General features: G+C 42.7%; 2 protein-coding genes across 2 annotated transcripts in view; both read left to right on the top strand.

The window, feature by feature from the left end:
* Positions 1 to 7783, top strand: part of LOC142013813 (sperm flagellar protein 2-like) — a 49134-nt gene extending 41351 nt beyond the window's left edge. Inside the window, exon 10 of the mRNA XM_074995670.1 lies at positions 7354 to 7783. Coding sequence (XP_074851771.1) covers positions 7354 to 7546 — 193 coding nt within the window. The 3' untranslated portion in view covers positions 7547 to 7783. The remainder of the gene's footprint in view (positions 1 to 7353) is intronic.
* A 6281-nt stretch (positions 7784 to 14064) lies between these two features.
* Positions 14065 to 21148, top strand: part of LOC142013943 (sperm flagellar protein 2-like) — a 39215-nt gene continuing 32131 nt past the window's right edge. Inside the window, exons 1-4 of the mRNA XM_074995964.1 lie at positions 14065 to 14281; positions 14735 to 14865; positions 19058 to 19139; positions 20392 to 20459. Coding sequence (XP_074852065.1) covers positions 14065 to 14281; positions 14735 to 14865; positions 19058 to 19139; positions 20392 to 20459 — 498 coding nt within the window. The remainder of the gene's footprint in view (positions 14282 to 14734; positions 14866 to 19057; positions 19140 to 20391; positions 20460 to 21148) is intronic.

The raw sequence follows: 21148 nt of genomic DNA, 5'->3' as shown, positions 1-21148 counted from the left end.
AAAAGCTCACCTAATAAATTATTTTGTTAAAGTGCTACTTTACTGCTTTTTTGTTTTTACTTAGTAAGTCATCAGTAATCCTCCATCCTTACTGAGCTAAATAGTCCTTTCTCCAATGTGTACTTAAAATCTTCCCCACTTGAAGGAGGAAAGTAAAGAACTTTCTCTTATCCTCTCTGGAAGCCTTGGTCTGGGACCTCTAAATGAGAAAGAGCTAGTTTACTCACTGAGTCCTCTGTGTTTTCTGATCTTTTCCTTTTAGGCTATTTTCTTTCCCTGCTCTCTCCTTGGTCCATAAACCTTTACCATTTCATAGTCCATGGTTCATAGTATTTGCAGTAATGCTCTTATATCCAGTTCCTTTTCCTGCCTGCCTTTATGATTCCTCTTAGGATATCTCTCCATCTCCTGCTTCAGCTCCCAGACTTCTAGGAACATCTCTGGCAGTCTTGGTCTATAAGACAATTTGGTCCACCTTGGATCATTTTACAGATGCTACACCCTCCAGACTTCTCTAACTTTTGAGAAAAGAAGCAGTCCTATTCAATTCCCCAGTAGGTTTTGCAGTAACCTGCACTCACACCGTCCATCTGAGGAGTATAGCCTGAAGAGTGCTGACATTAAAAGAATTTAACTGCACCTAGGGCTGCTTTGAAAGGAACAACATGCTCTGCGACAGTCTAAAATAATACTGTGTGCATCTGAAACTCTGTTTGAATATAATTATGCAAATTCAATTGTTCAAGACAGCAGATTTAATGTCCTTGCTATTGCAAACGAGCTGTTAGATACTGGGAAGTGAGTAAGTAATTCAGAAAGTGGAAATTTGTTGGGTCTTTCAGGCTGTGTCTACACTACAAAACAACTTCAAAGTAGAGCATCTACACACAAAATGCACCTTCACTTGCTTCGAAGTAGGCTTCCCCCTACTATGAAGTTAAACATCTACACATAATTAACCCCTTCTTTGAAGTAAGGGGCAGGAAATGATGCAGGCATGGGGTCACATGGCCGACAAGCCCTTCCAGGCTCGCAACCTTAAAGGGCCTCTCTCAACACTCCAACCCTGCATATGCTCAAGACTGCCAAGCTGCAGACAGCAATAGAGCATGTGCTGGGGAGAGGAACCAAGGGACATGCTCGCCCCCACCCTCCCCGAAGATGGGGTCTTCTCCACCCTGGTCAACCTGCTGGTCATGCTCATTTTCCGATGGCGCAGCCAGGTTGCCCGCCTGGGACCCAACCTGAAGGCCTTGGCCACGGTACTGCTGCCCTTCCCCCGATCCAGCGCTACTCGGTCTTTGCCACCACCAGCAAGTGGTGGGACTGGCTGGTGCTGGAGGACTGGAACGATGAGCGATGGCTGGGGAACTTCAGAATAACCCACCAGACATTTGAGGAACTCTGCCACTGGCTGGCCCCAGTCTTCCAGCACCAAGACACACGGATGCCACCAGCGGTCCCAGTAAGGAAGAGGGTGGCCATCGCCCTGTGGAGGCTGGCCACCCTGACAGCCTCCAGTCCATTGGCCACCAGTTCAGTGTTGGCAAAGCCACTGTCGGAGCAGTGACAATTGAGGTAAGTCTGGCCCCCACCATGGACCCACCCTGGGGAGAGGGCTACCAGGCAGGGGGCACTTGGTGGGTAGGGACCAGGGGGACCTCCTGGTCTGCTATTCATGGACATGTCTTTCTTCCCCCCTGCAGGTAGTCCAAGCCATCAACAAGATGCTAATGCCACAAGTCATGACCCTGGGGGATCTGGACGCCGCCCTCTCTGGGTTCACAGACCTGGGTTTCCCCAACTGTTTAGGAGCTCTGGATGGGATGCATGTGGCAGTCCAGGATCTGGGCCACAGCAGGGGTGCTTACGTTAACAGGAAGGGGTACCACTTGGTGGTACTCCAGGCCCTGGTGAATGCGAGGGGCCGTTTCCTGAACATGTGCATGGGGAGGCCAGACAGGGCTCATTATGCCTGGGTGTTCCAGAATTCGTGGCTGGAATGCTGGATGCAGGAGGGTATATGTGTCCCCCTGCAGGAGCTCCTGCTTGAGAACATCACGATGCCCCCCGCGAATCATGGCCAACGCTGTGTACCTGCTGCACCCATCATTCATGCAGCCCTCTACTGGACGCACCATGCTGGCCCAGGACACCGTTAACGGTTGCCTCAACCATTTCAGGGGCACAGTTGAGTGAGCATTTGGGAGGCTGAAAGGGAGGTTTTGCTGCCTCCTCAGCAGGCTGAATGTCAGCCTCACAAATGTCCTCTCAGTCATCGCTACCTGCTGTGCCCTCCACAACCTCGTGGAGGTTTGGCAGGAGCCCTTCGTCCAGGACTGGGCGGTGGACCTGAGGGCTGGGTATGAGCAGCCACCCGCTGCCTCGTGCCGCGAGGCACAGAGGGATGGGGTCAGGGTCTGGGAGGCCTTGCGCTTGGCCTTCATATAGGACCTGCCCTGACCCTCACAGCCACACACAGCACCACTGGCCCTGCCACTCTCCCACCTCTCATGCTCCACCCACTCACCACTCTCCCACCAAGCACTGGAGACATGGGGTTAGGGTGGGAACATCAAACTTTACTATCAGAAGAATAAACTCGTCTTGCAAAACCAAACAGAACAACGCGTGGAACTATTTATGGTGCACGGGGGCAGTGGTTCACAGGAGGCAGGCAGGGGACTAAGTGAGGTGACTGAACTGGGAGTGGGGCTAGGTGGGGGAAGGCTCAGTCACCCAGTGGCGTGGGGGGGCCAAGATCCACGTCGGACATGGCTGCCCCTAGCACCCTGGATTCTGGGGTCCCCTGTGGGGCTGCGACAAGACTGGGACTACAGGGAGGTAGGGCTGGGGTGGGGGTGGGGGTGCCACAAGCTCAGCCTCCTCAGGGTGTGCGGGGGGGTGCCACTGGGGCTGAGCCAGGTGTGTCCACCTTGGCCAGCAGCCACTAAGCCAGCTTGAGCCGGGCAGACAGTGATAGGTCTGCCGGGAGATGAGTGGCTACGGGGGGCAGTGGGTGTGACTGCCAGAGGGGCAGCTGCAGGGGGTCGGCTGTAGGCCGGGCGGGCGGTTAGGCAAGGCGGGCGGCCAAGGCTTGTGCCACGGCATCCAGGCTGCTGGCCAGCCGCACCCACACATCCCACTCCACTGCCAGTCAGTCCCGGAGCACCCCGGTCATCTCCCACAAGACTGACTGGTTGGTGGGCGCCTCCTCCTCCTTCCAGTGCCATCTGTGGGAGGTCCTGCTATGGCCGCGGGGCGATGCAGGCTGGGGCGATGGGGCAGCCACCCAGCCTCCTGCGGCTGCAGCTTGCTCCAGTGGGCTGCAGTGCCTTCCTGATGATGGACCTGTTGAGACAAGAGGGGACAGGGTAACAGCCCGTAAGTGCTGGGTTCCAACTCCGGGGGGCCTAGGACCCCCACTTCATGGGCCCCCACCCTGCTCCCCTACCGCCTGATGGCCCATGAGCCCCGTAGGAACCCAGGTACCCAGAAGTTCCAACTTGGCAAGGGTCAGCCTGTGTTCCCTTTCCCTCCCCTGTCTGCAGGTGTGTGGGATGCGGGGCTGTTCCCGGTGGGCCCCATCTCTGGTGACATCCTGCTCTTCCCGTATGTATCGGCTGTGATGTCCTGGGGCTTGGGTGAGGCTTTGCTGGAGGAGGCTCAGCTTGCGTCCCAGAGGGGAGAGCAATGGTGAGGGTCCCATCACTGGAGCCCTCATTGTCGCCCTTGGTCTCAGTCGGCTGCTCCCCAGGCGCAGGGCTCGTGGTGCTGGAGAGGCCAGCCTCATCCTTTCTGTCTTCAGGGTGGCGAGTGGTGGTGTCCACCACGTACTCTGGGGTGGCCCCTTTCTTCGTCCCCAGGTGCCTGTGCAGCTCTTGGTAGTGGGGACAGTGGACGGGCTGTGCCCCCAGCCAACTGGCAGCATCACGGGCCTGGAGGTAGGTCTGATGGAGTTCTCTGACTTTTGATGTGGACGCTGCTGCCAGTGCATTCGGGGTGGGCTTGGGCAGCAAGGCTGCTGACCAGCTGATCAAAGGCTTCTGCATTCCTCTGCCGGGTGCCAGTTTGCCAAAGGACCTCCTCCTCCCCCCCACAGAGCGAGGAGGTCCTTCAGCTTGTCCTTGGTCCAGGAGGGTTCCTTCCTGGTATGGTCCTTGCCTGGGCACTGCGACCCCTTGGACTCCTCATCTGGGGCCCCTGGGGGGAGGGGTGCCAGGAAGGTCCTGGCGTGCTGCCATGGTGGCCGGGGGGTGCGGAGGCAGGCTGGTGCTTCAAGCAGGGGAACTCCAAGTAGGAGCTCATGCTATTCCTGCTTGTAGCATGGTCTCAGCTTCCTGCCTGGGGTTGCTGGAGAGCTGCTTCCTTCAAGGCAGCCAGCAGGGACCACAGAGCTCTGGCTGGGTTGGCCAGAGTGTCTCCATTCTCCGGGGGAGCTGCCTCCTTGGCAGACTCCATACTTTGAAGTAAGGAGTGCAGAGCATCTACACGCACTTAACTTCAAAGTAAGCTACTTCTCCATTCCAACGAATGGAGTAGTCACTTTGAAGTTAGCCTTCCTTAACTTTGAAGTAAGGGAAAGTGTGTGTAGATGCTCTGCATGCTACTTCGAAGTAGCAGCTTACTTCAAAGATAATTTTGAAGTAAGTTTTTTAGCGTAGACACAGCCTCAGAGAAAAATATAAGGACCAGCCCATCTTGGCTCAAAGACTGAGGAAGTGGATAATATTATGTATTCAGTCATGTTATGAACAGGGCTCTTTTAAGTAAGGGGATAAAAACTTCCACAGCATGTATAAGCAATGTGTTTTTATTTGAAATCTTTAAGGCTACTGAATAAAGCTGCCTTCACAAAGCACCATTTTCATTACATGGTTTCAAGAGCAAGTACTTATTTTGGGAAGGCAGTGTTTCAGTCATTGTTTATCTTATAGGGATCCTCAACCCATTTCTCTGAAGAGATCACTGCTAATTAGTCAGGATAAGGTTAATAATGAGTTAACAAGAGAGAACTTCAGTTAGTTCTTGAGTTTATTTTACTGAAATTTTACATTAAATGTTCAGTTTTTAAAGGGGAAGGCCCACAAACAACATGAACTGTCAAACCGCTGAAATGCAATATGCATTAAAATATATTTAACCCTTGCTTCATTATTTAAGTATGAAAGTGTTTTCCCCTTCTTTCACCTCACCTTCTCATTGCCCTCTCTTATCTCCTTACAGGTCAGTACAGGTCTTCTTGAAAGACGTTGAAAAAAATTATTCAGTGATATGTAGAGTCCTGTAGTATGGCTTTTATGCAGTCAGAATACATAGGTTAACATACTGCATGATAATTAAAAATACATTTATTGTGCATGTTAGCACTCTGTAAACTATGAGTATTCAGTGAATTGAATAATTCGTAGGACCAGGCTGAGGCCATTGCATTTCGGTGTAAGTGGAATTAATAGTCTTACGCTGTGAAAATATGAATAATGTATACATTTTATAAGATATTCTTCTTATGACTTTCATGTTTTTCTTTCTAACTGGAGAAGTAAATAAGTCCTTTAACAGGTGCAGTGCAGAACTCTCAGATCAGCAGTGAGGGGAAGCTAAATTGGCTTAGTTCTTTGAATCCTCTCAGTCCTAGGCTGCTCCAGTGGCCAGATAGCCCATAGCATAACTTAGACTGTTTTGAGCCTTCCTGGGCTGCCTGAAAGACCACAGCACTGTTTGGAATCTCAATGGTGTTACATGCTGTGGCCCTACCCCTACCATGCCCCCTGCATCAGAGCTTGTGAGATGATCCTTGGAATGCAATCTTACAGCTGTCTACACAGTACCTGTGCCCGGAGGATCCTCCCCTGGTTAGTTTTCGGGCTTTGTAGGCTCCCTTATTAATTTCCAGAATTTTTACACATCACAAAGTGTCCAGTGTGGTAGTGAAGGTTGCATCTTGAGAATATAAATCTTAAACTCCATTGTCTTCAGAGAATAACACTTATATTAAAAGATATAGAGCAAAAGATTGTTAAAGAAAAGTGTGCATATATAAATTATGACCCAAAAGATGTTTGATATATATTGTATTTCAGTACTGAAATACTCAACCTCACATATTTTGTGGGCGAATGGTGAATACGTCGTACAGGTATTTCAGATACATACACAGATCAAGATTGTATCAGCATCCTGACTGCCACAGAAGGTGAATTTTGTCAGTATCTCCATGCATTTCCTTTTGCAAAATGCACACAGTATATTTCAGTATTCAAAGATATTATGTGCAAAGCTTGACACTCAGTTATCTCAGATCTGTAGTTAAAAAGATGAAAATCCAAGTAGTTGAACTTGTTGTTCTAAAATGATAATGCTATTTGCTATCAATCTTATAGCTGTGCCTTTTCATGATTACAATATTAAATCACACTTTTTTAAATTCAAAATGTGAGGTAAGTAAAAGGTAGTCATTTTGAGGAATATAACTGTTTCAGTTCGAGCACACCTGTTGAATACAGACAGTTCTTACTATTGTTATGCTCAGCTTGTTGATATGTGCATCTATGGAATTACATACATATGCGTTCAGATTCTTTGTGTTATCTTTATTAAAAATGCTTGCTCTATATTTATATATACTTTAATTTGTTCTTTTCTATAAATACGTTTCTTTTCTAATGGAAGCCTAATCAGGTTGAATATAATCATAGACTAGTGTTACATGTAGAGTAGGCATTTCAGGGCAAAATCTTCCACTCTCTTTTTGCTGGTGTGCAGAGCTCGCCTGGCTAGTGGGTGGGGCCCAAAGCAGCACACTGGCACTGGGACCTGACTGGTGGGTTGTGGTTGCTGTAGTCAGTTGGAGCATAGGGTCGTCAAAGCATGGATCCCAAGTCAACTGCCTTGCTTGCCTTTCCCTAACGACAGGCCTGCTGTATGGAAGGTTCTGAGTGCAGGAAAACTTCCACAGAGGTAGATTAGGGTGTGGAATCCATGGCTCTTGTGTAGCCTAGGATGTACTTCCACAGATCCTCCAATGAGTCCTGCCAGTGAGAATATAAGTTCTGGAGTGGGAGAAGCAGAGATTTTCTACTACACAGTTTTACTAACTAAATGCTGCACACTGGCACATATGCGTAGGTACAGCAGCCACCGTGTCTATGACAGCAGCTGCAGAGCAGGTTGAGTACAACTATGATGTCTTTAGGGAGGGTTCTCTCTTCATCCCAAATCCCACAAACATTCTAGTGTAGAGCCTGTTTACTTCTGCTGCATATGTGGTGCAAAATTTGATCCATAATTCTCAAAATAGCTGATTTGTTAGTTTGGTTTGACAACCTGTTTGGTTTGTTTTTACTCCTATAGCCTAATTCCAATTAAACTGATGCGTGATTGGAAAGAGCTTTTTTTTAATGGAAAACCAATATATGAACAAGCATCGATTGAACCTTTGCCAACAGAGCCAACCCCAGAACAACTTGTAGAGCTGGATAAAATGAATTTGCTAGATGAGAAGGATTATGAGGAATATAAGGTACCACTAACTGAAATGGAATAACAGAAGAAAATGCACCTTGTTTACTTATGACTGCTAACAATTTGTCATGATGTTATAATACATTTTGGGGATTTTGACAGTTTGATATAATTATATATAATTTTTCATGTAGGTATATATGTTTTGACATTAACTCCATATTAGTTTGGCAGTAAATAATGTTTTCTAGAGCTAGCATTTGAAAGCCTGTATAATCTTGAAAATCTTAGTCTTTGGTCCTGAGTGTAGTAACATCTCATACTGTATATGAACCATTGATGGTACAATCAAGGATATATAACTACAACATGTGAAATCTAAGTTCAGTTATTTTTTAAGTGGAAATTAAAGTGTAGTTGATGTCATCACATAGAAAATGTAAGACAAAGTAGTCAGAAAAAAACAAAAAACAAAAAAATAAGAACAGTGCCCATTACAAAATCTGGTATTTGTGTATATACTATGTGCAAAATTTGTTGAATTAAAGCTTTTTATTTGGAATTTTATGTTTGGTGATGTATTTTATTTTAAGAAGACATTATTTTTAAAAAGAGATTTTTGAGATAGGGCTGATATTGTGATGACTGTGCTCCAATAATCTGAGTGAAATTTTTTCATATTCCTAAAATCTGTTTTCTGCAGTTTTAAAACATGTTGTAATTTGACAATTCAGAGTTGAAGTAAGAATGTTGAACTGCTTTGGGCAAAGTACACTACATGATTATTTTCCCCCCAAGTCAGTATTATTTATCCTCTTATTTGAAAAAGAATCTTTAAATTTGAATCTTTTCTGACAGTCTGTTTAGTATAATATAGCACAATCATTGTAAATAACTTGTATTTCTGTCTTTGTTGTTGGGGAAATGATTACCGCACGATATGTGCTTTTTACCCACATCCTGAACCAATTGGTACATATTCTTTTGCAGTAAGTAGTCAGCTTTTGTTGGGGGGGTTGGTGTGGTGCATGTCTGACAGCTCAGTTTACTTTGTTTTCAATTTTTGAGCATGTTCTTTGCTCACTGAAAGTTATTTACAAGATATCGGTTTACACAGCATCAACACATATGATAAATTTAGAAACATTGCTTACAAGAGCAAAGACGATTATACTCTGTTGAAGGAGAAGGCTAGATGGTTTAGGTATAGTAGTGGTATATCAAAGTATATCAAATTTTGGGGTCAGAGTCTCATTCATACTGATGCCTTTGTACATGTCACTGGGAGGATTTAGGAACATTAAAACTTATGTAAATTTAATTTATGCACCATTTAAGGCCTCCTTACATTGCAAGTGGGATAAAGGGACCTCAATGTAAAAGAAAATCAGGCCTTTCCTCTTCTAGGTTTTCAGTTGTTCTCCCCTAGTCCATTCCTTGCCACTAAATATTTGGTGGTCACGATTCAGTTTCTAATGAACTAATAATAAGTAACTGGCAAATTACTGACCAGAGCTTTAATATCTGAAGTGCCATCCAGATTTATGGAATGTTACATAAGTTTTGAATAATAAGCATTAATTTAAAAAAATCTAAAGTAATTTCATAACTCTGATCTGGTCAGTCAATACAGCAGTCATGCAGAGTTGGGGCAGGCAGCCCTAAATCTTTGTCCTAAATAAGTATGGAGCTTACACGAGAAAAATAATACTTAGAGCAGCAATTTGTAGCTGTTTGAATTATCTTCCAGTGAAGGAATATTTAATAACTCATCGGTTCAAAAAACAGCATAGTCTCTATTCATTATGATCTTTTAGCAAGTCAGATTAGTTGCACACATTTGAACAGAGAGCAAACAGAAGTAGTATCAGATTGATAAAGAAGAGCATGCTCTGTGAAGGACATTGCAAGATTGAAACCCTGATTCATTGATGCTCTAATTATGACTGTCTGCTGGTCTATATAGAGACTCTCTGTTTGGTCATGCCAAGCCACTTAACCCAAAATTTTCAAATGTTGCCCTTAATTTTCAGTGTGGCCCAAATTCAGATACTTAGCATCAAAGCAAAAGTGTGTATTGAAGGAAGGATATGAAAGAGGTACTGTATGTCACCACCCTTTTTATCTTTTCCCTATCATCTTTGTGCTTTCATCTTCATTACCCCCGTGCTTGCACCAAACATCAATTCTCTTTTCATTCTTTCTCCTTAAAATCCCGAATTCAAATACTGTTTTTCCAGATCTGATCAGTGTTAATCTATCTCAGTTAGTGCTGTTATATGTTGTTATGTTACAAATTTACATTCGAAGAAACAAAATCTTCAGTCAAGAGTTTTTACCATCAACTGATATTCTAGTTTCTTAGGTATCTGAGTTTAATTTAAATTAATATCAGTTTTCTTGAATAACAAACCTCAAAATATTAAATTATTTTTGATATAGGAATTGTAGTTCTATGTATTGTACAGGGCTGAACATGCTGTTGATGCATATTAAAAGCAAGAAAAATGCTTATTAGCTAAAATAATGTACATGGGGGAATTGAATAGCAGTGAATACAATTAAAATGAATGTGGAGTAACAATGGATAAACAAAACAATATCAACAAATATTATATAGTTAGAGGACATAAGGACGTTTACAGTCAGCAATTCATCAGCAAGGACATTAACAGTATCTTTGTTCAGTTCAGATTGATAAACATTCTTCTAGTGCTGCAAACCACATCAAACATGCTGTGACACAAATAAGTGTATTAACAGCATGTATGAATTATATTCCTATCTCTTGTGCCATGACAGAAACTTTTAAAGTCAGAGATTGAGACAGTGAGGTTAAAAGTGTAAAAGTGAGTAAAAGAGTGAAAGCGAAGACGAGAACATAGGTAAGTATGTATTTCCTCGCAATGTATTGTGATTCCAATGTAAGCATAGCTGATAGAACAGCAAAGTACAACACAGTGCTGTAACACATAACATAATTGCTGCAGTGTAGTTGATAATGGATTACACTGTGAGAATATGTGTAAACTGCAGCAGCTGTAGATTGCAGCTGCTCATATATTAAATAGAATCAGTCACAAGGAACACATATATTAGTTCTTCTGTGTCAATTTTGATAAATGCAGTGTAATGAATATTGAAGCACATAACCCCAACTATTCATATAAAATGGTGGGTTTTGAGTTAGCTGTTTTGACTTAAGAAAAAAGATCTTAGTGTTAGTGTGGATAGTTCTCTGAAAACATCCCAACCCATGTGCAGCTGGAGTCAAAAAAACTAGTAGAATGCTGGTAATCATAAGGAAAGGGATAGATAATATAACAGAAGATATCATATTGCCCAAATCTTAAATACTGTGTGCTCATTTAATTGCCCCATGTCAAAAAGGTATATTAGAATTGGAAAAGGTACAGAAGAGGGCCAAGAACGTGTAGGTGTATGAGAATAGCTTCCAAATGAGGACAGATTAATAAAACTGGGACTTTCCATCGTGGACAACTAGTGGGGGATGTGATAGAGGTCTATAAAATCATGTTTGGTGTGCAGAAAATAAATAAGGAGGAGTTATCTACCCCTTCTCATAACACAAGAGCATGGGTTTTCAAATGAAATTGAGAGGCAAAGGTTTAAAACAAACAAAAGTGATTCAGTATGGCCATTCTTATGTTTTTAAAAATTTAGATCTACAAGGAATTTCATTTAAGTTCCAGGTGCAATTCAAGTTAATGGCTTTGATCTATATTTCCATCTATGACTTGGGTCCTGTCTGTGTGAAAGACTAGACATACCTACATCTAAGTTCCTGCTACACTGCGTGGCTACGAGTCAGGGCTTTTAGTTCTGTGCAGTTTCCTGCTGAGAGTCCAGCTACCCATCCCAGGCACCCTCGGTCACCACTGTAGTCTCAAATCCCCACCCACAGCTGGAAGTGGGGAGCAACACCTTGACTTCTTAAATTCCTGAGCCTCTGGGCAGCAGCCCAGAGGGAACTGGGGGACAGGCTCTAACTTCCTGGCTTTCCTTACAAGACACCCAATAGCTGAAGTAAGTAACTCAGTATCTGGACAGACGCTTTCTTATCCTAACTACATCAACATTTGTCTTGTGCCTCTTGTGGAGGTGGAGTTATTATGTTGGTGTAGTAGGACACTTACATCAGTTGGGCATGGCAGAAGAGTGTACTATTATATAATTAGGTTGATGTAAGCTGCCGTACATTGAGCTAACTTTGTAATGTAGACCAGGCATGCCTCTCCACATGCACCATCATGACAATTTAGGTCAAAAGAGTCACATAAGCTAATAGCCCTTGGATTTAAAAGCCAGAATATTAGTGACTGCATCATGTTAATGGAGAATCCCAGCAGTATGGAATTCACTTTTTTCACTTGTTTGATAGAGTTGGCCTACAGCAGAGGTTCTCAAACTGTGGTCCATAGACAACCAGTAGACCACAAGATCTATTCCGGTGATCCATGGATAGCTGTCTCTAAGGTTTGCTCCTGGGTGGCTGCACACAAGACAGTGAAGGACTGCCTGCTTAACTGGTGGCTCACAGGCATGGGTCCACTAATTAGGTGTCTGGACCCTTGACCTTTATATGTTATGTAAAGTGATGACCTTGGGGACAATGAGGCCTCGCTGGGAGAGGGTAGTGACTTATGAGGGGGGAATAGGAGATAGGTGGGTAGCAGTGGGGTGAGGAAGAGGGGATGGTAGGAATTCGAAATATGCAGGTTTGTGGTGGCTAATTAAAGATGCAACTTTCCCCAGTTCCAGGGCTGTGGCTTCCCCAGAGAAATGCCCCAGCTTTAGCTTGGTGGTTGCTGTGGCAGGGTAGAGACCCCTACTGACATTACAATGTGAGTTGTGTGCTTTATATGTAGAACAAAAAAGCATTAATTATTATTGAGGATTTTTAGATAGTACTTTTATCCAAAGACCTTTACAATGGGTAGCTAACGATAGAAACAGCGTTTGGAAAGATCATTAAGTGAGACCCTTGGTAATTTTGAAATGGTCATCAAACAAATAAAGTTTGAGAATCCTGGTGTACAGTGCATTTAGGAGCATGCCTCCCAGACTATATAGACAGACATGCTAGCTCTGCTCAATCTAGCATGCTAAAAATAGCTGTATAGCTGTTTTGGTGGGGTAGGCTAGTCACATGGGCCAGGGTGTCAGGCAAACTGGTACTTGCGTGGCTAGTCTGAGCTACAGGGTCAATGCTGCTATTTTTAGCATATAAACTCAGGTTTGTCTGGCATGATCTGAGCTTTTAGAGCTCAAGTAAATTGATGCTTTGTGGGATTTTTTTCAGACACATCCTTTCCATTTCATATTAGAAAGTAAAAATTGTGTGTCAGTGTTAAATGTTTGCATATTGGCTCTACATTTTGTAGCTCAAAATAAGTTGTGATATTTAAAAATACTCAGCATTTTAATTTACACTAATAATGTAATTATAATCACATATAGTTACAGTTTCCAGGAGATGCTCCATTTTGAAAATACGGACAAATCAAATTTATATTTGAAGATTATGAAGTACACTGTGACAACATGTTTGTTAACACACACAGGAGAAATAACATCATATTTTACCTGTAGTGTGAATGAATACACACTGTATCTTTCAGTAATGCTCAGAAGGTGAACTAGATGAAATAAAGATCTGCTAAAGGAGCGTTTAACCATTGGATTACTAGTATGAATCTAGCCCAGTGGTTGGAAATTAAAGCTTGTCTTCTAGAAGGTTTTAATGAACTGTCTTCTGAATAAGTGTTTAAAGAAGTTAGAACTATCCCAGCCCTAATAAAATTTCCCTTTACTTTTGTTAGTATCAGTCACAGGCAGGATAACACTAGGAATACTTTGCTGACATACTATACCAACCAGGTGTTCCTTGTTTGGACACAGTTCATGACAGCAGAACTATACTTTTCCTAGCACAGGTTATTCCAGCCCCCACTTCCCTCATAAGCAGCAAAGATGCGGTTTTACCCATATAACTTCATCTTTGCTAGGCACTTTTGCCAGCACATCTATGTTGATCAGAGATTGTACTTCAGCATGTCCTTGACTGAAGTAGCTGTGCCAGCAAAAGTTTGAAGCACAAACCTGGCCCACATTTCACACGGTCATTTTCCTTCCCTAAATTCCACTATTAATTTAGTTTCTCAATCATATGCTTGTGAAATTAATCAATTATGTACAATGTGTTACTGAAAGTTTTAGGTAGATGTTGATGAATGGTGACAGGGAAGCAACGTTGTCTAGGGTTTTGGGGACTGAAGTCAGGACTACTGGGTTCTGCTCCGATCATCTTTGCCATTGACTAGGTTTTTGCATTGGTAAAATTAATTAATCACTCTGTAAAAAAGATAAAATGCATTTGCTGATCTACAAAATGGGTGAAATAATATATGCCTATCTCAAATAGATTTTAAGGCAGTTTATATAGAGAAATGCCTGTGATTATCTTTGGATGAAAAACAACATTCTAGCAGTGCAAAATGTTGTTTGTGTATTTATCTTTAAAAAGATGAAATCCAAGGCAGTCACAAATTATTCTGTGATTTGTTTTTGATACAGAGTATGACAGGGGAATGGTGTCCACCTGAAGAGCACAATGGAAGCAAGCCTTCACCTAATAATAATATATTGGGTCATGTGGTTCATAGATTGGTGGACATTGTGTACCCTCCCAAGCCTGAAACCCCGCGACCTGTATTTCCTCCATTTCCTATCCAGGGGTGTGTTTTAGGAAAGCTTTTCAGTGGAAAAAGCACCTGTGTAAAGTTCTTGCAAGAAGGTAGAAGATTTTTTTCTGGATAATTTTTTATTGTTTGTCTCTTTGTTTGTTTGCTTATACTCTTTTAAGCCCACTCCTACAATGAGCTCTTCATGATCAGATCCTGCACTTGTTTAGAGTTCATTGCAAAATAGGTGCCTCAGATGTATGAGAATTTGCAAGGTCTGATGCTATCTAACTTATTCTCCACCTACCAAACTGAAATGAAGAGTTCCTGAATGCAAATGATTATTGTTAATTCATTGTGCCTCGGAACTTCATTGCTTCAAACTTTATTAAGTAGAGAACATGAAAAATACACAGGTTGTATCGTAGTGTCAGTGAGAACAAATTCCAATTAAAAACCCAAACCAAAAGAATTGTACTTTGCATGTAATAAAGCCTTGCCACAATTAATTTAATTGCATTTAATAATCTATTTACATTCTTTTCAATATGTTTTCTCTCTGTTAGCTTGCAACATTCAGGTATTGTCTATTGATACCCTGGTCCAGGACAGCATCAAAGCTTTCCATGAGAATGAAATGAAAAGTGAAATCAACTTGATTCCACAAGAAGCAGAGGAGTCTGGGAAACAAAATGAAGTGAGTGCAAATTTCATTTTGATTTTAACTGTTACAGGAACAGTGACATGGAGCAAGTTAGGGAGAAAGTATCTTGTTTATGTTTCTTCTTGTTTAAGATGAGTCAGGTATAGAAGACTTGCGTGAGCAGCATTAATGATGACATTTTCTAACTTTTGAAGGATTGACTTTGATGGCTTAACAGTGTTCTTTCGGCATTCTTTTTCTCATCTCTAGAATCTTTGTAGCACTCTACTGTTTTTATTTCCCCTGGTCCAGCTTTATTCTTTATATATTCAAAGGAGATTCCTTGCTCCCTTTCTCTCTGAGTACCAGCAGAAGGGTCATTAAGAGCAACCTAAAGGCACTCCTTCCTGTCAGTTCCAGGCCTCAGCCCAACTACCCTGGTACAGAGCAGCCACTAAAAGAAAGGTACCTCTGTAGTCCTAAAGCTTGCTCAGTTCCTCTGTGAGGATGGCATGTGTACACTCTGGTCAGCACTGAGATTGTAAGAGGCTCAAGCATGTTAAGAGAGGACAGAATCATCTGAGATTTTAACAGTTAAGCTCTGTCAAGTCTGTACTGCGCACATGTGAACACATAACTTTCAAAAGTCTTACAATTTGGTTAAATTTAGATGGACTGTCATGGGGATGGAAAGGTCCATCCCAGACAAAAAGACCAGCTATTTTCCAAAGCAGAGGATGTCTGAGCATTTCAAAGACAAGGCCAAATGTTTTTTTTTTTTTTTTTTTTAATTAACATGGGCAACACAATATATTTTTCCATTGACTTCAGTTTGGAAATATCTAAACTCTAAGAGATGAGAAAAAGAATGTAGTTTTCCCAAAGGCACCCAGTATAGGAAATTTCAGCACAAATAGGTAAAATTTGGCAAAGGTGCAAGGAGCTGAAAAAAAAAAACGATAATGAGGAGGATTGAGCAATCTTATTAGTAGGTGGTTATACCAGTCCTGTCTATTAGGCTGTATCTACACTGCATCATCAAGTTGATTTTACGGCAGTTAGTTTGATTTTACAATGTCACTGTCTTCACTGTGAATGCCATTAGGTTGATTTTAGGGAGCGCATAGGTTGATATTATTACACTAAGTCAGGTGAGTCAGTGTAGCGCCAAATTCAAATTTAAAAGGTTGGATTAATGCTAATGTGGAAACAGGAATTATTTACATCAACTTTATTGGCCTCCAGAGAAGATCCGTATGTATTCCACAGTTCTCCATGGTTGTCTGCTCTGGCTGCTTCCATCTCGGCTGCTCTCCAGGTGTGCAGGAAGTGTGTAAAAGGAAGCCCACAAATTTGAATTCAGCACGAGGAAACCCAAGAAATTGAAGTGGGCACCTGGGCACATTTTGAATTAATTTTATTATCAGTGCAGCAATCGTATCTACCCATGAAAAAATAACCCTAACGCAAGGTGGTGGCTTTTTCCCTGAACAGGATATAACAGGAGAGTCCGAGGTTTTTTTCTGCATTGGCGCTAGCCCCCACCCCACTGCATCGTGTGGTAGCTAGGCTGTGGGGATCATGCTTGTATTAGAGGTCAAGAAACTTCTTTATTATCAGCATGGAGCTCACGTATACCCATGAAAAAATAGCCCCAACACAGGGTGGTGGCTCCTTCCCTGCACAGGATATAGCAGAAGAGGCTGAGATTTTTTTTTCAGTGCTGGCACCAGCTCCCGCCCCACTGCATCACATGAGCTGTGTCTACACGTGCACGCTACTTCGAAGTAGCGGCACTAACTTCGAAATAGAGCCCGTCGCAGCTACACGCGTCGGGTGCTATTTCGAAGTTAACTTCGACGTTAGGCAGCGAGACGTCGAAGTCACTAACCTCATGACGGGATCGGAATAGCGCCCTACTTCGACGTTCAACATCGAAGTAGGGACCGTGTAGACGATCCGCGTCCCGCAACGTCGAAATTGTGGGGTCCTCCATGGCAGCCATCAGCTGGGGGGTTGAGAGACACTGCCTCTCCGGCCCCTGCGGGGCTCTATGGTCACCGTGGACAGCAGCCCTTAGCCCAGGGCTTCTGGCTGCTTCTGCGGCAGCGGGGGATTCATGCTGCATGCACAGGGTCTGCAACTCGTTGTCGGCTCTGTGTATCTTGTGCTGTTTAGTGCAAGTGTGTCTGGGAGGGGCCCTTTAAGGGAGCAGCTGGCTGTTGAGTCCGCCCTGTGACCCTGTCTGCAGCTGTGCCTGGCACCCTTATTTCGATGTGTGCTACTGTGGCGTGTAGACGTTCCCTCGCTGCGCCTATTTCGATGTGGTGCTGTGCAACGTCGATGTTGAACATCGACGTTGCCAGCCCTGGAGGACGTGTAGACGTTATTCATCGAAATAGCCTATTTCAATGTCGCCACATCGAAATAGGCTACTTCGATGTAGGCTTCACGTGTAGACGTAGCCATGGTGCCTAGGCTCTGGGGGTCATGCATGTATGAGAGGCCGAGAAACTTCTTCTCTGTGGTTCATATTTGTACAGGGGCAGCTCCCCACTTCCCCACAGTCACCATGCAGTTGGGGTATATGCCCTGCCCAACCACATCATGTGGCTAGCCCCCAACCCAATAAAAGCATGTGCCTGCAGTGCAGTGCAGACCATGCTGCCAGACAGCACCATGTCCTGGCTTGTGCATGGTGAAGGCTCCAAAGGTGGGATAGATTTTTGGAGGCTGGCTGTTACTGGGTGGGGGAAGTCTCCCCCCAGTGGTAAAGATTTCGGTGGGCTGGCTCTCGCTGGGCGCAAGTCTACCTACCCCACATGACAAAGATGTTGGGGAACTGCCTGCTGCCGGGGGGAAGCTTACCCCCTTTCAGCAAAGATTTTGGGGGCTGGCTGGCTGTCACCAGGGAGAAGTCAAATCATGTGGCGTAGATTTCGGGGCCTGCCTGTCACCTAGGAAAAGTCTACTCACCCCCAGCAGCAAAGATTTCAGGGCTATCTGTCCGCCGGGAAAAGTCTGCCCCCTGTGGCAAAGATTTTGGGGAGTGGCTTGCTGTTGATGTGGGGAAGTCTTGCTAACAGGAACAGATTACAGTTTGTGATATCCGACACCAGGGGGACGAGCCCCCACAGTCAGTGTCAATCAGGGCTGGTCCCCCCACTGGAGAAAGCCCTGAAGGGATCCTCTCAACTGCCCTTCAGTCACCTCCCCCAGCACAGCCCTCATAGAAAGGATCCTGCACACTTCGAAATCCCTTTATTCCCCAATAGGAATAAGGGGATTTTGAAGTGTGTGGGGTCTTTTTGAAAAGGACACCGTGTAGACAAGCCATGCACGATCGAAAGTGGCACTTTTGAAGTGCTGTGGCCACCATTGTGCTAATGAGATGCTGCATATTCATTGCAGCACCTCATTAGCATATCCCAAAGTGTCTCATTAGCATCCCCCTTTCAAAATGGGGAGGCTCATGTAGACATAGCCATGGTGTGGAACTACCTAGTAATAATCCATCATTAAAATGCTCTGTTAAGTAGGAGGAACTTTACACTGAATATAGGCATGGAAAGGAATACAGATCCAATTTATTTTTTATATTAATGAACTAAAAGTCTTGAATCACTGGAGAGAAAGAGAGAGAGATTATTTTTTTTAAGAACTGCAGTTACAGAAAAATAATTTAGCCTCATACTGGAAGAGTAAATCAACCACATCTATAGATCTGTAGATCAATGAGCTGTTGACATTCAAGAATGCACCCTTTGGATGTGAGAAAATGGCAAAACACGTCTGTTGTGCAGTGTGAAAGAATAATTTTAAGCTCAGTTTTAGACCATTCTTAGATGTGTATAAGACCTGATCCTGCTTCCATTACAATTAGTGGCATAATGCAGGATCAGGAATATAGTGCTTAGAAGATGTCGAAAGTGATCATTGCCTTCTAACCTATGTAAAGTTCATTTGAGCATTGTGATAAGTAAATAACAAGCCTCTCTATCTTGTGACTACATCCCTAACTTTTCATTTGCTTTTAAGTTTCCATCAACACTCCTTATTCCAGGCTGACATTAATAACTCTTTCATAGTATTTTACTATAGATTATTCTAGTGTTTTGCACCTGTAATCAGTTTACATGTGTTTTAATAACTGTGATCATTCAACAAAATACTTCTGAAAATAAAAAAAAATCCTTGCTTAATGTTACAAAAGCTAAGTGGTTTGTGATTGTTTAATTTATATAAGGTCTTGATGAGGCTCTCTTCAACTTCAGCATCTGTGGTTTCTGAGACAATGCCAAAGAGCATACCACTTGATGAAACTAAAGGTAAAAAATGCATAGAGTTAATTAGATTTGTAAGGTAATTTTGATGACTGGATTTGAGCAGCAAAAAGAGTAACCCATCCTCTTCTGGTTTTCTGCTTATATTTTAAGCAGGTGATTGTTGCCCTCTGTATCTCATGCTTTGCAAAAATTCACATTATGGCCCTTGTTTCAGATACTCATACTTTTCTAAAATGTTATCCATGAGGTTGAAACTTTCTTTTCCTGGTCTCCAGTCTGAAGGTTTTGTTTGCTTGTTTGTTTGTTTAAGTTTGGGGAAAACATTTTCAGACTCCATGTATTATGACATTGTGGTTGAAAACATTCTTATTGCTTGGTCAGAAAATTTTAACTTTCCTTTTCTGACTTTGACTCCAGCAAAAATTGTTTGAATTTTGAAACCATAAATTTCTAATGGACATAGCCCCCAGATCTGTGAATACACACACACATAACAAACTTTAGACGTGTAGTATTATGAAAGTCAATAAGACTATTTGTGGGCATAAATCCAAAAACAAGCTTAAATGCGTTCAAGACTAAGTCATATTCTTCACTGATTATATGCAGCATCACATAGTGTAAGAAGAAAATAATTATCATTATTTTATATATGGATATTCACAGAGAGGTATGAAGGCAAGAATCTTATCCTGAGAAGCTTACCAGTCCGAAAAGCCTTTCTTACAGGGGTAGTCCTTACTAATGCAAGTTGCCTTTTTGAAGTCTGTTCTCAATAGTAAAGTCTATTCAAATGAGTAAGAGTTTGATGGTTTGTCCTTTAAAAATAAACTGATACATAGACTGACAATGAGAAATTATAGGCTACGTCTACACTAGGCTACCCCCATGAGGATAAGGGGACTTCGAAGTAGGCGGGGTCCTTTTGAAAAGGAGCCCCGTCGGGACGAGATGCGTGGCGGCGAGGCGCGTCAATTTTGAAGTGCCGCGGCCGCCCGCATGCTAATGAAGCGCTGAATATGCATTTCAGCACTTCATTAGTAAACTTTGAAATGGCCATTTGCGTTGCCATTTTGAAGTTTGGGGCTAGTGTAGACACGGCCATAGTAAAATAAATAATAATAACAAGCGCCTGTGACTAGTGCCCCTGCTTGTTCTGACAAGTGCAGAGAATGCTGACAACACACACCACATAAAATTATGATGAAATTGTGTAAATAATAATAATAATAATAATAAATTATAAATGTTAATGCAATGAAAGTAATGTTTGCTAATGTTTTGCTATTGCTAGGTGTTGGTCTTGACAGAAAAGAATATTCTTATCAAGAAGTAAAGTCAAGTGAGGATGAAGTATCCAAAGTAGGTAAACTGATTTTGACTTCCACTGTGTACAGATCTATAAAGTGTCTTTATATAAAACCAAAGCAGTTAACAGTGCATGTTTCTCTTGCTATTTTTAAATTATAGACCATGACATAGGCTCTGATTTCTATATAAAACATGAAAAATGATAACTTTACTTAAAGTTACTATATAAATTTTGATTTCTTTTCTGTGTTGTTTTTTGTTATCATCTATGTTACCAGGATCACTCACAAATATGTCTTTATCACATATTTCCCATGCTTTTAAATCTGCTTATTACTACATGCAGAACATTCCCAGAATTTGTAAATATGTTGGTCCTACCAGTATTAACATGTTTATTCCTTAGGGCGAGATTGCGTTAGCCTTATGCAGTACAAACTAAATAGGGAACAGCCAGCATGGTTTTGTTAAAAACAGATCATGTCAAACCAATCTAATAGCTTTCTTTGATAGAATAACGAGCCTTGTGGATAAGGGAGAAGCGGTGGATGTGGTATACCTACACTTCAGTAAAGCATTTGACACGGTCTCACATAATATACTTATCAATAAACTACGCAAATACAACTTAGATGGGGCTACTATAAGGTGGGTGAACAACTGGCTAGATAACTGTACCCAGAGAGCAACGAAGGGTCCTGTGGCACCTTATAGACTAACAGAAAAGTTTAGAGCATGAG

The sequence above is a fragment of the Carettochelys insculpta genome, chromosome 5 (assembly GCF_033958435.1).
Source record: "Carettochelys insculpta isolate YL-2023 chromosome 5, ASM3395843v1, whole genome shotgun sequence".
NCBI classification, from domain to species: domain Eukaryota; kingdom Metazoa; phylum Chordata; order Testudines; family Carettochelyidae; genus Carettochelys; species Carettochelys insculpta.
Note: the sequence above shows the minus strand (reverse complement) of the source record. Positions and strands in the feature narration are given on the sequence as shown.